This window comes from Leopardus geoffroyi, chromosome A1, assembly GCF_018350155.1.
Source record: "Leopardus geoffroyi isolate Oge1 chromosome A1, O.geoffroyi_Oge1_pat1.0, whole genome shotgun sequence".
In the NCBI taxonomy this organism is placed as follows: domain Eukaryota; kingdom Metazoa; phylum Chordata; class Mammalia; order Carnivora; family Felidae; genus Leopardus; species Leopardus geoffroyi.
The window spans coordinates 5,109,946-5,127,034 of NC_059326.1; the positions used below are offsets into that span (position 1 = coordinate 5,109,946).

Consider the following 17,089-nt stretch of genomic DNA (forward strand, 5'->3'; position numbering starts at 1 on the left):
CCCGCTCCGCCTCCCGCCGGGCTCCCCGCCGGAGGGCCGGACCCCTCCCCCGCCGCCGCCGCCGCCGCCGCCGCCGGGCCAGCGAGGCCCGCAGCGGTGGCGTCCGCGGGCGCTGCCGCATTGGCCGGCGGCTGCGGCACGGACGGCGCAGCCTCCTCCTCCTCCTCCGCCGGCGGCCCCGCAGTCCGGCCCGGGAGCGCGCCCACCCATGGCCCTCGGGCCGCCGTCCCTGCGCCCAAGCCCAGCGCGCAGCCTCCGCCGCTCGCCCGGGGCCGCCTAGCCCCCGAGCGGGGCGCGATGCCGAACGCCTCCCGCCTGGACAGAGCGCTCAGGATGTCCCTGCCCCGAAGGTCGCGGATCGGCTCGTCCGTTGGTGAGAGGGGAGGGGCGCGCGGCGGGGAGGGTCGGCGGGGCGGGGAGGGGGGGGGGAGGCGGGCGCGCGGAGGGGAGCCGCCGCCCCGCCCTCCTCCCGCCTCCCGCCGCCGGTGCTCGCACCTGGGGGTGGGGGTGGGGGTGGGGGTGGGGCGCGCCCGCGGCGCCGGGAGGGCCGCACGCCGGGCGAGGGGCGAGGGCGCCGGGGACCCCACTCCGCCCGCGGGGCCGGGCTGCGTGTGCGCGCGCTCGGGGTGTGTGCGTGTGCGCCGCCGCGCGCGTGCCCGGCCGCCCCTACGCGGGGGGTTCGCCGTCCCCCGCCGGGTGGGCGCGGAGACCGTCCGGCGTCGGCGGGGCCGGCCTCGCCCCGCGCGGTGTTTGCTGTAGGGCCCCGGGGAGCCGAAGGGCCCCCACGAACGTTTGTCGCCACCTGGGCCCTGGGGACTCGCGCGCGCACCCGGCGGCGACGCACCGGCTCTCGACCACCCGCACGGCCACCGCACGCGCCCCGCTGCGCTCGGGCGCCCGGGCGTTGGGGCGCCTAATCCTCTAAAGCCCGACACCCCGGTGCTTCCACCCCGGCACCCCCGGCCCCTCCCGTCCGGACGCTCGCATTTTGTTTCTTATAGACTATATTTAGAAAGCAAAGTCGCGTTAAGCTGGATGTTACGTGATTATGATGCACGATGGGTTACCTAGACACCCCCCCCCCCCGCCCTAATGAGAAATCTCTTACCATTTCAGGGCGCCCTGCACGTTTGTAGGTAGATCTTTGATTGGAGGAAGGGACAGGGTCTGCACTTTGGGGCTGGGGGCGTTTGGAATTTCTGTGCAGTTTTTGTCGTTTGTTTTGAGAAAGTAGGCTTCTAAAAATAAGTGACTTTCCCATTTCTCTGGTTGAGTCATGTGAGATGGAAACGGCAGACCAGTGTTTCCACGTTATCGTCCGGGCGCCTTCAGACTGGTTGGAGGAGAAGCCCAGTGCGAGAGGATCGCTGGCCGAGACTAGGCAGTGCCGAGTGCGGGCTGAGGCAGGGAGCCCCGCTGGGAGGGGACAGCGGTCATCCGGGGGCCGGATGGTACCTGTGACAGTGCTTAGGTGGAGCGGAACGGGGCGGAGGGGCGGGGAGAGCGGGCAGGGCCGCCGCCATATGTTTGAAGGCAGAGGCAATAGCATTGTTCCTGATTGAGGCTTCAGTAAACAGAGAATCAAAGGTGGCTGGGAGGAGAAAGAGAGTGGAAGAAGGTGCCACTGTGTGACGGTGCCGTCGCAGAGAGCCCCGCTCTTGCGCGAGTCCTGCGTTGGCTTTAATGCTTTGTTGTCGCTGTCTTGGAGGCCTTAATGGGTTTTGAATGAGGGGCCTGCAGTTTGATTTTGCAGCGGGCCCTGCAAGTTACGTAGCCAGGGTGTATGGATGTGGCCCAGAAGGGAAAGGTCCTTGGACGGAGCCCTAGGTGTGGTGACATTTCAAGGTTAGGGCAACCGCCAAGGGGCTGAGAGGATGGTCGAGGGGAAGCCCGGAGAGGTCCTCTGAAGCTCAGTGAGCCAGCCGTGCGGAGGGCAGGAGTGCTCAGCTGTGCCCAGTGCTGCTGGGAGCCCAGGAAAGGCACCACCTGCCGACAGTCCGTCATGGAGGGCACGGGTGACCTTGCACGGAACTGTTTTGTGGACGCGTGGGCAAGAATGTCTACAGAACACCTTCAGAGAGACTTAAGGGGACAGATATTGGAGACAGCAAGTACTGAAAACTCTTGGCTGAATTTTGTAGCAAAGGGGGAGACTGAGCAACGATAGGCTGAGTTTGGATGATGGACCAGGACGGAGGGAAGTGCTGGGGCTGGGGGTGCTGCAAGGGCGGGGGGCGGTCCATGCTGGAGGGTTAGCCCGGGAGTGTCCTCAGCTTTGAAACTGCTTTCCAGTTGGCAGAGGTGTGCCACCATGAGTGGGACATTGCCATCAGCAGAACTGGCACTATCACCACCCATTCTGCAGAAACTCTTTTTGGTACTTTACTCCTTCATGTGGAAGAGGTTCTTCAAAGAACCTTTTCTTCTTTTCTTTTCTCTTTGCTTTGCTTTGCTTTTCTTTGCATTTCAAACAAGTCTTTTTCTTTTTTAGCGTTTATTTATTTTGAGAGTGAGAGAGACAGAGTGCGAGCAGGGGAGGGGGAGAGAGAGAGAGAAACAGAATCCGAAGGAGGCTCCAGGCTCCGAGCTGTCAGCACAGAGCCCAATGTGGGGCTGGAACCCACAAACCACAAGCTCCTGACCTGAGCTGAAGTCGGATGCTCAACTGACTGAGCCACCCAGGCACCCCTCGAAGAACCTTTTCTAAAATGAAATGAAACAAAACAACAACCTGTTAGAATTTGGGTTAAATTTGCATTAAGTTTATAGATTAATCTGGAGCGAGTAGACATTTAAAAAATGTTGTCCCTTTAACCATAAACATGGTATTTTCATCATTTGTATATGTCTTCTTTTATGTCTTAAAAATTTTTTTTTAATGTTTGTTTATTTTTGAGAGAGACAGAGCGTGGGTGGGGGAGAGGCAGAGAGAGGGAGACACAGAATGTGAAGCGGGCTCTAGGCTCCGAGCTGTCAGTACAGATCCAATGCGGGGCTTGAACTCACCAGCTGTGAGATCATGCCCTGAGTCGGATGCTTAACCGACTGAGCCACCCAGGCGCCCCTCGGTCTTTTGTTAAAGTGTCGTAATTTTCTCCATAAATTTCTATGCATTTTAAAAGGTTTATTGCAAGATACTTCTGTTACGAGAGTAAATGAGCTTATTCAAAAATTACATTTTTGGGGTGCCTGGGTGGCTCAGTCGGTTGAGCGGCCGACTTTGGCTCGGGTCATGATCTCGCGGTCCGTGAGTTCGAGCCCTGCATCGGGCTCTGTGCTGACTGCTCAGAGCCTGGAGCCTGTTTCAGATTCTGTGTCTCCCTCTCTCTGACCCTCCCCTATTCATGCTCTGTCTCTCCCTGTCTCAAAAATAAATAAAAACGTTAAAAAAATTTTTTTTTAAAAATTACATTTTTAATTGGTTGTTGCTGACGTCTAGGAAACGAATTTTAAATTTTTTTTTTCAACGTTTATTTATTTTTGGGACAGAGAGAGACAGAGCATGAATGGGGGAGGGGCAGAGAGAGAGGGAGACACAGAATCGGAAACAGGCTCCAGGCTCTGAGCCATCAGCCCAGAGCCTGACGTGGGGCTCGAACTCACGGGCCGTGAGATCGTGACCTGGCTGAAGTCGGACGCTTAACCGGCTGCGCCACCCAGGCGCCCCGAGGAAACGAATTTTAACGTTGACTGTTGCACCAACAACCTAGTGAACTGTCATAAATTTTCGAAGCTTAGGGTTGCTTTAATTTTGTGTGTGTAGACGTTACCTGCAAATATTAATTTCATTTCTTCCTTCATAATTGTTATAACTCCTATGTTTTTCTTATTTGATTACATTCATTAGTACTGCCAATTAAAGTTTGACCAGAAGGGCCATTCTTGCTCTGCTCTTAGAACATTAATGCTTCCAGAACTCTCTGTTGAGGGATGGTGCTGGAGTCCGCAGCTGTTCTGTAGGACTCTAAGGAAGCACTGTGTACTTCCTACTCAGTACTTCAGGGCAGAGGCGGGTTTATTGTGCATTTTAAGACACTGGTCAGGGACCAGCAGAGTGCTTAAAGCTACCTGGGTGGATGTGAGGTCTTTCCCTTTCCTCTTTCCTCCCTGGGTCTTTGTGTTCAGGAAGAGTGCGTCCTGGCCGCCGTATCAGAATGGCCGTAATAAAAAATAGTGACCTCAGCAAATCCTGGCAAGGATGCAGAGGAAGCGGATCATTCCGACATTGTTGCTGGGGATGTAAAACGGCACAGCCACTCGGGAAGAGTGTTTAGCAGTTTCTTTTCTCTCTTTCCCTTTTTTGATCGAAGCATGGTTGACACACAACGTCACGTCAGTTTCAGGTGCACGACACAGCGATATGATGTGACATCTCTGTGTGTTATGCTGTGCTCACCACGAGTCTGGCCCCCGACTGTCACCACTCAGCATGTTGACTCTGTTCTCTATGCTCTACCTTTCACCCCCCCGACTTACTCATCCAGACTTGTGGAAGCCTCTCCCTCCCGCCCTTCTCCATCCGTTTTGTCCGTCTCCCACTCGCCTCTGCTCTGGCAACCATCCGTTTGTTCTCTGTATTTATGGGTCTGTTTCTGCTGCTTTTGTTTTTTAGATTCCACAGATAAGTGGAATATGTTATTGTCTGTGACTGCTTTCACTTAGCGTAATACCCCCTAGGCTGATCCATGTTGGCAAATGGCAAGATTTCATTCATTTTACGGCGGGGTATATTCCATTGTATGTATGTATACGTATGTATATGTATTTATCCGTCTCAATGACCAGTACACAGTTGTCAGTGGACAATCAGGTTGCTTCCATTTCTTGGCCATTGTAAATAATGCTGCAGTGAACATAGGAGTTCTTCTGTCTTTTTTGAATTAATGTGTTTGTTTTCTTTGGCTGAATACCCAGTAGTGGAATTACCGGGGTATATAGTATTTCTGTTTTTAATTTCTTGAGGAAACTCTGTGCTTTTTTTGTTTTCACCATGCTGCACCAATCCACATTCCTGCCAACGGTGTACAAGGTTTCTCTCTTCCCCACACCCTCACCTACACTTGTTATGTCTTGTCTTTCCGATACCAGCCATTCTGACAGGCTGGTAGAGTGACATCTCATGTGGTTTTGGTTTGCATTTCCCTGATGATGAGTGATGTTGAGCACCTTTTTATGTGTCTGTTGGCCACCTGGATGTCTTCTTTGGAAAAATGTCTATTCCATGTAAATTAAAAAATAAATAAATTATTAATAAAGAAAGACAAATGTCTGTTCAGGTCTTCTGACCATTTTTAATTGGATTTTTTTGGAGGTATTGAGTTGTATAAACTCTTTATTTTATTTTATTTATTTTATTTATTTTTTATTATGACATTTATTGTCAAATTGGTTTCCATACAACACCCAGTGCTCATCCCAACAGGTGCCCTCCTCAATGCCCATCACCCACTTTCCCCTCCCTCCCACCCCCCATCAACCCTCAGTTTGTTCTCAGTTTTTAAGAGTCTCTTATGCTTTGGCTCCCTCCCTCTCTTTTTTTTTCCTTCCCCTCCCCCATGGTCTTCTGTTAAGTTTCTCAGGATCCACGTAAGAGTGAAAACATATGGTGTCTGTCTTTCTCTTATGACTTATTTCACTTAGCATCACACTCTCCAGTTCCATCCACATACTACACGTTGCTACAAAAGGCCATATTTCATTTTTTCTCTTTGCCATGTGCTATTCCATTGTGTATATAAACCACAATTTCTTTATCCATTCATCCGTTGATGGACATTTAGGCTCTTTCCATAATTTGGCTATTGTTGAAAGCGCTGCTGTTAACATTGGGGTACAAGTGCTCCTATGCATCAGCACTCCTGTATCCTCTGGGTAAATTTCTAGCAGTGCTATTGCCGGATCATAGGGTAGACCTATTTTTAATTTTTTGAGGAACTTCCACACTGTTTTCCAGAGCGGCTGCACCAGTTTGCATTCCCACCAACTGTGCAAGAGGGTTCCCGTTTCTCCACATCCTCGCCAGCATCTATAGTCTCCTGATTTGTTCATTTTAGCCACTCTGACCTGTGTGAGGGGATATCTCAGTGTGGTTTTGATTTGTATTTCCCTGATGAGGAGCGACGTTGAGCATTGTTTCATGTGCCTGTTGGCCATGTGGATGTCTTTGGAAAAATGTCTATTCAATGTAAATTAAATACATAAATAAATTATTAATAAAAAAATAAAGAAAAATGCCTAATCAGGTCTTCTGACCATTTTTAATTGGATTTGTTAGGGGTATTGAGTTGTATAAACTCTTTATATAATTTGGCTATGGTAGTTTCTTACAAAGCTGAACACACAACTGTCATTTGACATGGCAGTTGTCCTCTTGGGCATTCATTTCAGAGAAATGGAAACCTGTCTTTACACAAAAACTTATGCGTGAATATCCATAGCAGCTCTATTCATCATAGCCAAAATTTGCATGTCTTTCCATGGCCGAAAGGATAAACAAGCTGTGGTATATCCATACCATGTAATACTACACGGCAATACGCAGGAACCAAATACTGGAAACACCACAACTGGGGTGGGTCTCCAGGGAGTTGTGCTGAGTACAAAAAGTCCAGTTACGAAGACTACGTGTCACCTTATCCTGTTCATATGACATTCATGAAATGGCAAAATTATAGGAATGGAGAATAGGTTGGTGGTTGCCAGAAATGAAGGAGGGCGTACGGCAGGAAGGATCAAACGGCAACATGAGGGATCCTTGGGGTGGTAAGAATGTTCTGTGTCCTGACTTATCCAATAGCAGTGCCCTGGTTGTGATATTGTGCTATAATTTTGAAAGGTGTTTCCACGGGGGAAAGCTGGGTAAAGGGTACACAGAATCGGTGTTTCTTACAACTACATGTGGATCTAAAATCTCAAAACGTTTCATGAAAAAAAAAAAAAAAAAACCAAGGTAAACTGTAGTGATTTTTTATCAAAAGAAAATAGTTGTCAAGTTTCAGATCTTGTAATAAACTCTCAGTTTAAGACAGTGGACTGAAATTATTATAGTTTCATTGATAGGATGTTTCCTCGGGGAAATTGTACATCACCTGTTTCTATAACACGGCAGAGCCTCTGTGTTTGATAAGCTCTGTGCTTGACGCATTACCTCCTGCTTGATGTCATCTTGGCGGGGTCTGGGCCAGGGGTACTCCGTTGAAATTATTCTCATTTTTTATAAACTCGTAGTGAAGGGATCAAAGGCCACTGTCTGCTTCAAGATGATGTGCTCAGCTGCGTACTATTTAGTAAAATAATTCTGGGATTATTATTTTTTGCTCATGAGATATCTTTGACTCCTGTCTTCATCTGGATATTCAAAGGTACTTTTGCCAATTCTCCCTTTCTCCAAATATATGTTTGGTGTCTGTGTGGCTCAGATATTTTACCAGGTGATGGGAATACGGAGACTGACCAGGGGTGGCCCCCCGGCCTGTCTGGAGCTTACCGTTGGCCCAGGGAGGAGCCTTTCAGTCCAGGAAGGGGGACAGAGCTGTCGATTTTAACAAATACGTACTGAGTGCCCACCGCGTGCCAGGCACCGCTCCTGGTGCTGGAGACGCAGCGGTGAGCGGAGCAGGTGCTCTCTCGTGGAGCTTGTGGCCCTAGTGGTTGGATACAACACACGGGGTCGGCGTGCACAACCCTCTTCCTCTGCCTCACCGTGGCACGCATGGCCTGTGACAGTTCGTGGAAGGTAACACTCGCGGGCAGCGCACACGGATGAGTGATGAATCTGTGAGTGTGTGTATGAGTGTGCAGGGTGAGGTGAGGTGTGAGGACAGAACGGAAGAGAGAGCTGTTTTTTACAGACTGTGACGTCAGAGGTATCTAGGAAAGAAGCTGCCTCCCTGTTGTATTAAATTTAGGGAGTTGGCTTAAATGACAGAAGACTAGCAATGGAGAGCGGGTGGGCAGCCAGCGCACGGACCAGAGACGGAAACCGGAGGAGGACGGCAGATCTTCCAGAAACTGTGTCCACTGTCCTCCTCCCAGCCCCACCCTGGACCCATCCATGTCCTCTGTCCTCTCCTGGTCCTCAAAGGTGGTTTTTTTGTTTTGTTTTGTTTTGTTTATAAAGAGTTCCCGTGTGGACTCAGTTTTCCCATAACCACCTGCCCCACGTTTCAAGGGGCCAAGTGGGAAAATGAGGGCAGCGGAAAGTGGAGAGAGCTCTTCTGTTAGAACGTGTGCCGGGAGGCCTAGCTGGCTGGCGTGTTGAATTAAGAATGTGCAGATCATGACCTGAGGAGTGAGGAGGCGAAGGCCACTTGCCTGAGGCTGGCAGGGGGCTCCCTCAGCCCCCAAGCGCCCGCTTTGGGAAAGTGAAAGCCCTCTGGGTCGTTTTGACCAAAGGTGCGGTTTTGGTACGCTTACACAAAGGGAGGAGTCACCAGAGTTATTACCCACAAAGCCCAGAAATGGGGCTGGGGGTGCAGTGAGCTGGGGGGGAGGGCGGTCCTCCATCCGGGGGTGCATGAGCGAGCCGGAGGTAGAGAACAGGGTAGCAAGCACCTGTTTCCTATAAGGTGGTCAGGGTGGAGGGCAGTAACTTCTGACGACCTTAACTCGAAGGGGTTATTTTATTTTATTTTATTTTATTTTATTTTTTTAATTGTTTTTAACGTTTTTATTTATTTTTGAGACAGAGAGAGACAGAGCATGAACGGGGGAGGGGCAGAGAGAGAGGGAGACACAGAATCGGAAGCAGGCTCCAGGCTCTGAGCCATCAGCCCAGAGCCCGACGCGGGGCTTGAACTCACGGACCGCGAGATCGTGACCTGAGCTGAAGTCGGACGCTTAACCGACTGCGCCACCCAGGCGCCCCGTGTTTGGAACTTTCTTGATGGCAGTATGCATCGGGGTTCAAATACCTAGCTTCCGGATCAGAGAGAATTGGATTCAGTTCTGTATGATGTTGGAAAGCTTCCTTTATTTCTATTATAGATGTGAATGAAAATTACATTTTGTACCCCATGGGGTGGTTGTGATTAGTAATATGTATCAAAGTGCATGCCTTGGGGCGCTTGGGTGGCTCAGTTGGTTGAGCATCTGACTTCAGCTCAGGTCATGATCTCGCAGTTTGTGAGTTCGAGCCCCGCGTCAGGCTCTGTGCTGACAATTCAGAGCCTGGAGCCTGCTTCCAAGTCTGTGTCTCCATCTCTCTCTGCCTCTCCCCTGCTCATGCTCTGCCTCTCTCTCTGTCAAAAATAAATACACTTTAAAAAAAAAAAAAAGAAATGCATGCCTTAATTATTTGATACATTAAGAGAACTTTGTGATGCAATCACGCTTGTATTGACAACATACAAGGTAAACTCGTACCCTGCATGACCGCGGAATTGGAGGAAACTTCACCTCTCACCATTTCGCTGGGTTAAATCTCACGATGGAGGCCTGCGGAGGACATGAGCGTATGAAGTCACCACTCGAGCATTTAAGCATTCTTCGCGTGTCCTTATCCGGGTGTATGTGATCACCCGCCAAGCACTCTGATATACGTAGAGAAGTCATCCTCCAGTGTCTCTGGAGACTTTCCCCTTCTGCTCATTTGTCCTACCGTCAAGGCCCTTTTTTTCCCCTACAGGTGGCCAGTAAACACCCTAGTTGACGGCTTCAGTTGCTTAATAATTGACTTAACTTTTACAGCGGATGTTTTACCTTAAACCCTCGTCTGACCGAGGTGCCAGCGAGACTGACGTTTCAATTCAAGTTATTCTCTAAAACACTTTGCAGACATTTAGGGGAGGATGTGCATAGAACACCTTTAAAGGTGAGCCTCTGCCTTTCCTTCTTGGATCTTTACATTTACTAAATATAACCTGCGGTCAATGCCGCACTAGATACAAGATCTTACTTACATCCATTTAGGCCGGGGAAAGTGCTCAGGGCCGATGCTAACAACTGTTAAGAAAGTCTAAAAATAAAAGTGATGTCATGTTCATGCCCTGGGAGTTCTTCCCCGTCGTTAAGGGCAAACTCCGGAATAAGACCTGGGAGAGAGCCCTCACCAGGACAGAGCACCAAGGAAGCCAGGATGGTTGGTTGCCCATGCGAAATACCCTGACGACCTGTAGGGACACGGTCACACGTGGACACCTGGGTCTTTCCTGCAAAGATGTGTTCATAAGGGTGCACGAGTAGTACTGTTCATTCATCAGTAGTGATTGTGGAGGGCTCCCCGTGTCAGCATGAACGTGTGTGTGTGCGCGCCCGTGTGTGCCTGTCTCTTCCTCGGACAGTTCATCTCTTACTTTGCTCATTGCTTGTAAGAATCAGAATCTGATATAACATCACCTGTCACCCGAAAAAGTGACCTAATCTCAGTTAACTTTGAACTAGAGATTTTACATTTGCAAGTAGACTTTCCAGACTTTTGTAATCTCATGCTAAATAATAAGCAAATGTGACATTTCACACATTTCGGTGAAGCGTTTGGGGGCTGCTTCTCCCTCTTCTGTCCCGGGGGGTGCTGTGTGGGCCGTGATCAGCACTGCGGATCCTTGGATTACTGTAAATATTTTAAGCACATTACCGAGACTGGTCGTACGGGAAACTAGAGTAAGCAAATACTACACGGAGTAAGGACCGCCCTGCTCTGACATTTGGAACCTCATTCCAGATCCTAAGTTCAGGGCGGGTTGCTTTTCTTTCACCGGCCTTCAGCGATGCCTTCATATCATGGACAAGCTCATTCACATTCAGAGGGAGACACTGCAGACTGGCAAGCTGTTCAGCTTCGTGCCCCACAGGATCAGGCCTCTTATGAGCTATTTTTAGCCACGTAATGATTATCCTTATTTAAGACTCTTTTCCATTTTCTTTTTGCTTTTTTTTATTTGCACCGAGGAAACAGAACTTGGGTTTTAAAACTGCAGAATTTTTGTCTTTGGACCCCCAAAGAAGTAGTTACTGTTTGTCTAGCAAACAAACTAAGTGGCCTTTTGTTCTTGAATCTCAGGAGCCTCGCTCCACAGCTGAGTTTAACCGAATTGCTAAGAGTGTAGGATAGTGTGAGGGGTTTCTGTGGTGTCCCCCGCCCCCACGGTCCCTTCCCCAGATTACCCGTGCTGTTCACTTGTGCTGCTGAGAGTTTTAGAAATACGCTCTCGGGGTCTGCCCTACGTTCATGCTCATGGTGACCTTCCTGATGCTCGGAAATACGTCTGTTCCACTCTATTTAGCTCTTCTACTCTCTGATTTTCAGATGTCAGGGTATGGGCAGATATTCTGGAAGGGAAGACACCACTGTGGGCAAGTGACTGAGGGGGGCCTCAGGTAAAATAAAGTGCACAGGTAGGGGCTGTTAGAGTATTCCAGGTGAGGAATAATGAGGGCCCGATCCAGGGAAGCATCAGAGATGCAAAGAGAGAATGACTGGGGAGCACAGCTGAGTTGGAATGGACGTGGTGTAGAGATGGAACCAGACAAGTAGAAACGTCTATCCATCTTGCCTGTCCATTATTTGTCCTTTGAGAGCCCAGGCACTTTGCAGAAGTGGGCAATACTTCAGAGAGTCAGACATTATCAGAGTCAAAGGTGACTCTGTGCCATCCAAGATGGCGGCCACCAGCCGCAGGGGGTTACTGGGCACTTGAGAGTCAGAACCCAGTGTAGTGTGCACACTGCATTCTGAAGGCTTAGTAGGAAACAAGAATCTGAGACATCGCATTAGTAATATATGGTGTTTCTTACATATTGAAATCATACTTGGGATTGGTCAAGTTAAATAAAATATATTATCCCAATTATTTTCCATTTCTTTGTATTTTTTTTTAAGTGTGCCTATGAGAAAAGTTCAGATTGTATATGTAGCTTGCGTTGCATTTCCATTGGACAACACTGTCATAGATCGTCTTGTCCAAGCACTTGTGATTGACTATTCATGGAATTGTAGACTTTCAGCAATAAAATTATCTGGGAGCCCAACATCCTCCCCTCTGGGGCAGGAAACCAAGGCTCTGACAGGTTACATTCTGGAACCTGCCTGGTGTTCCAGGGCTGGCGACCGCCTGGGGTCCATGTCTTTGTACTCTTCCAGTATTCTTTTCAGGCTTATTTTGTCTTTCTCTGGCACAGAGTAAATCTCTCTTGGGCACAATGTAAGCAATCCACCTTGAGTTTATTTTGAAGATTAACTGGGTCATAGTGCAATATGACCGATATGTTTGGTTTTGCTTTCCACAGTTTCAATCACCACAAGTCAGAGCATCATCTGGAAACAGATGATGCTCGTTTTGAGACATTGGTAGAGGGTCATAGTAGCCTAACACTGCGTCACTTCATCTCATCACGTGGGCATTTTATCATGTCCCATCATCACAAGAGGAAGGGTGATTGCAGTGTAAAAAGTTATTTTGAAGGAGAGGCCACATTCACATTAATTTTATTGTGGTATATTGTTGTTACAATGCATCTGTTTAATAGTAGCTATTAGTCTCTTACTGTGCTAAATTAACTTTATCACAGATATGTATTACATACAGGAAAAACACAGTGAGCCATACATATATATGGCTCAGTACTATCCACGGTTTCAGGCATCCGCTGGGGGTGTTGGAACGTGTCTTTGTGCATGAGGGGGGCTACTGTACTTGAGATTCTGTTATATTTCTTTGAACCTAATATCTAACAAAACCTACTTGCTTGAGTCTTTGTCGTCTGAGATCGTCAGTCAATATTTGCCGAGAGGATCTTCAAATATTATGCACCTGCAATTTATATTAAATGAACTTTTGGCCCCGTGCTGCACGGTCTAGAGAGAGAAGCTGGCAAATCTTACCCACCCCTATGACAACCTCCCTCATGACCAGTGGGCATTTTGGTAGCAATTTCCTCTTCCCAGACACCGGTCAGTAATTAGAGTCGAGTTTTTTAAAGACGCATATCTTAAAAATGTTTCCCTCTGAGTGTATATTTTCTTCATAATGTAGTCCTCAAATGGCTGTCCCCCGGAAATGGAGAAAGTAAATACAGAAGAAAAAGTAACCCAAGGGCCATGTTCAAACACCATTAGGGTGTCCATGGCACTGAGTCTTGTTGGGAAGGCAAGGTAGGTTTTGTTACCAGGGGATAAAGCTAGGCTTTTTAGATCGTCCCTGAACTTTGAGTTTTTGGGAATTTCTTTTAACATTGATGAAATCGTGGGCTGTGATACTAAATACAGTGTGGGTAACCAAGATGATACTTGTGCTGTCGTTAGCAGTCTGATACCTTGTTCCATTGGCGTGTGGTTGTTTTGCTTTAAGGGTAAGATCTGACTCTCAAGCTGTGTCTGTGCGATAGGGAGCTATGTTGTCTGTAGTCTGCGGTCTGTTTCAGCAGAGGTCTTGGCTTTAGGAGCATGGCTGTTGTGTATGACTGAAGATACCCTGGGTAGGAGAGGTATCCCGTGGTTCTATGCCCACCATAAGGCTCTTTTAGGCAGAATGTGGACAGGATGTGTCAACGCCGTGCCAGAAATACCACGCAGGGCAGATGAGACCTTGGATGCGGCGATGGCCGTGTGAACTCAGTGCTGCGGCATCACGCTGTGAGGTCAGCACTGTAGTGTTGCACCGTGACAGATGTCTAATGACATGTATCCACCATTATAGAATCACAGAGTATTGTCACTGCTCTGCAGGTCCCCTGGGCTTTACCTGTTTATCCTCCTCTGTCCCCGGCCCCTGGCTACCACTGATCTTTTTAGTGTCTCCATCGTTTTGCCTTTTCCAGAGTATCATTTGGTTGGAATCCTACAGGACGTAACGTTTTCAGACTGGCTTCTTCGCTTAGTGATTCGCATTTAAGACTCATCCATGCCTTTTCACGGCTTGATAGCTATTTTTTAAAATCCCTGAATAATGGTCTGTTGCCTGGATGGACCACAGTTTATTTATCCATTAAGCTACTGAAGGATATCTTGGTTGCTTCCAAGCTTTGGCACTTATGAATAAACCTGCTGTGAAGGTCTGTGTGCAGGTTTGTGTGTGGACATACATTTTCAACTCCTTTGGGTAATCTGATCATATAATGAGAGCATACTTAATTTTATAAGAAGCTGCCGAACTGTCTTCTAGGGAGGCTGTGGCATTGCACATCCTCACCAGCATTTGGTGCCATCGGTGTTTTGGATTTTAGCCTTTCTAATACTTGCTGTCCTTTGCAATTCCCTAATGACGCGTGATGTGGAGCATCTTTTCATATGCTTATCTGACATCTGTATATCTTTTTGTATCTAAATACAAAGAACTCTTCAATGTTTGTTTCAGAGAGAGAGAGAGAGAGAGAGAGAGAGTCAGAGAGAGACACGCACACACACACACAGAATCCGAAGCAGGCTCCAGGCTCTGAGCTGTCAGCACAGAGCCTGATGTGAGGCTCGAACTCATGAATGGTGAGATCAGACCTGAGCCGAAGTCAGATGCTTCACGGCCTGAGCCACCCAGGCACTCCTACAAAGAACTCTTCAAACTCAGCAATAAGAAAACATATAACTTGATTTATAAATGGGCAAAAGATTTGAACCGGTGGTTCACCCTGAAAGATATGTTTTGCAGATATCTTCTCCCAGTCTGTGGCTTGTCTTTCATTCTCTAAGTGTCTTTTGCAGAGCGTATGTTTTCCATTTTAACAAAATGCAACTTATCAATATTTACCTTCACAGATTATGCTCTTGTTGTTTCAAGTTTTCTTTGATAATATTTTTTCTTAGCTTTTTGAAACTTACATGTGTAAAGTTATTCTTGTAGAGGATACTTAAAATTGTTTTTTTAACGTTTATTTATTATTTTTGAGAGACAGAGACAGAGCACGAGCAGGGGAGGGGCAGAGAGAGAGGGAGACACAGAATCCGAAGCAGGCTCCAGGCTCCAGGCTCCGAGCTGTCAGCACAGAGCCCGGCATGGGGCTCGAACTCATGAGCCACGAGATCATGACACTGCGCCACCCAGGCGTCCCTGGAGGGTACTTTTAAATTGTGAGTAACACATACTGTTTTTTCCTCCTAACACAGGCGAGAATTAATCAGTACATGAATCCTTTTCCTCCCCGCTCTTGGCCCCGCAGACGAAACGAAGACTGAAGCTTGGCTGTCTGACTCCCTCCCCTACCGCCTTCTCTGCTGAAATCACCTGAGTTGGCTTCTGAGCGTGTTCACTGTTTTCTTCGCTCACCAGGCTTCCTTGTGTACCACTCTTCTGGTTGGAGTAGATCCCCCAGGATCTCCCAGTGACCAGCTGGGAGTGTAAAGGGTTTCTCCGTGTCCCTGAAAAGGCTTTCATGTCATCCTCCCAATTAAGCGACGGTTGTGCTGAATACAGAGTTCTAGCCTCCAGACTCTTTTCCTTCAGTGCTTGAAGGAGATCGCTTCATTATCTTCCTGTACCCAGATTTGCTGATGAGAACCTACGTCCATCAGACTCTTGTTCCTTTGCAGCTAAGCTATTTTCCTTTTTGATTCGTTTTTAATGATATACGTGTCCTTGGTGTTCTCAAGTTTCGATCTAATGGCTTTTCTTTTGCCCATTAGTTAATTGCTCGGTGCTGGAGGGCCCTTTCAATCTAAGAATGCTATCTTTCTTTTGGGGGGACGTTTTCATCTTGCCTTGTCAATCACTGCCTCCCCTGTCCTTCCCCCTCCTGCTTGCAGCTTCCTTTACATCAATGTTGGCGCTTCTGTGTCCCCCGCCCCCCCCCACCCCCAGGGGTTTCTTAATTGTATTTATATTCCTTATCTCCTAATGCCCCATTTGGGCGTTACCTGGTTCACTGATGCACTCTTTAGCTTTGGTTTTCCTTTCTTTTCATTTTTTTTTCTCCTTGGTTTTTAATATCTACCGACTTTTTATTTCAACATTTATGTATTTCATTTCCAAGGTCTCTAATTGATTCTTTTTTTTTTCAAAACACTCTAGTGTTGTGTAAGGTCCTGAGCACTCTGCTTTCCTGGAGGATGTGAATTACACGTTTCAAAGTATTTTTCTGATTGTTTTATTATTGGAGTGTGAGTTCTGTTTGTTTTCTCCTTTTCAAGGTGTTCATGCACCATGTAGTTCTGTGTGATTCCAGAACTCATTTTTTAAAAGTTGGTTTATTTATTTTTTTCAACGTTTATTTATTTTTGGGATAGAGAGAGACAAAGCATGAACGTGGGAGGGGCAGAAAGAGAGGGAGACACAGAATCAGAAACAGGCTCCAGGCTCTGAGCCATCAGCCCAGAGCCTGACGCGGGGCTCGAACTCACGGACCGCGAGATCGTGACCTGGCTGAAGTCGGACGCTTAACCGACTGCGCCACCCAGGTGCCCCTGGTTTATTTATTTTAAGGGGGTGGGGGATGGGCAGAGAGATTTTTTTTTTGTTTGTTTTTGTTTTTTCTCAGTTGAGGGTCCCTGGAGGGGGCCAAGCAAAGCTGCGGGGGATCGGGGATCATCCACACTGTCTTCAGTTGAGTGCAGAGCAGGTGAAACGTGCTAGCAGGTGCCTGCAGGGATGGTCTGCTCAGCTCCTCACTCCTTCCACATAAACAGCTCTGTGTCCCACGAGCCGGAGGAAGCTCTCTGCAAAGGAAAAGTGTGGGTCAGTTTCCAAAGGGCCAGAGTGTCAGTGGTTTAACCCTGGCCAGGTGTCCCAGGGGACCACATTAGCCACACAAGTAGTCTATCCTGTGTTTATCCTCTCTTTTCTTTTGCTTAGATGCACGCCTGCTGGTTGCAGAGGGGAAGTCACGCACAGCACTGTCTTTTTGTTGGATCTGTGCTGTGGCTTAGGCTGAGCACAGTCCCGACTGTGGGCAGGGATACAGCCCAGATGACTCTAGTCGGACCTTTTGGGTTCCGACCCCGACACATCCTCGCTGGGCGTCCATGAGGAAGCTAGTTACCTGACTCCGTGAGCCCCGCTTTCCTCGTCCATAACGTGCAGGTGGTAATAATACCTCACTGACTACAGAAAGACCTTAAATATAATAACATATATGGAGCACCTACCACTACCCGAAACTTAATGTCATTCGTCGATTATTGTACAATTAAGAATTAAAAACAATGACATGATATGCTCTTGTAATT

General features: G+C 48.1%; 1 protein-coding gene across 9 annotated transcripts in view; it reads left to right on the plus strand.

The window, feature by feature from the left end:
- ATP8A2 (ATPase phospholipid transporting 8A2) overlaps positions 1–17,089 on the plus strand; it is a 641,066-nt gene that overhangs the window by 11,296 nt on the left and 612,681 nt on the right. For 4 of the 9 annotated variants that reach the window (XM_045458798.1, XM_045458715.1, XM_045458611.1 and 1 more), the window contains exon 1: positions 51–373. The exons of the other annotated variants lie outside the window; for them this stretch is intronic. In XM_045458798.1, the coding sequence (XP_045314754.1) occupies positions 298–373 (76 nt within the window). In that variant the 5' untranslated portion in view covers positions 51–297. Of the gene's footprint in view, positions 1–50; positions 374–17,089 lie in introns of those variants that run through there. 9 annotated transcript variants of the gene reach the window in all.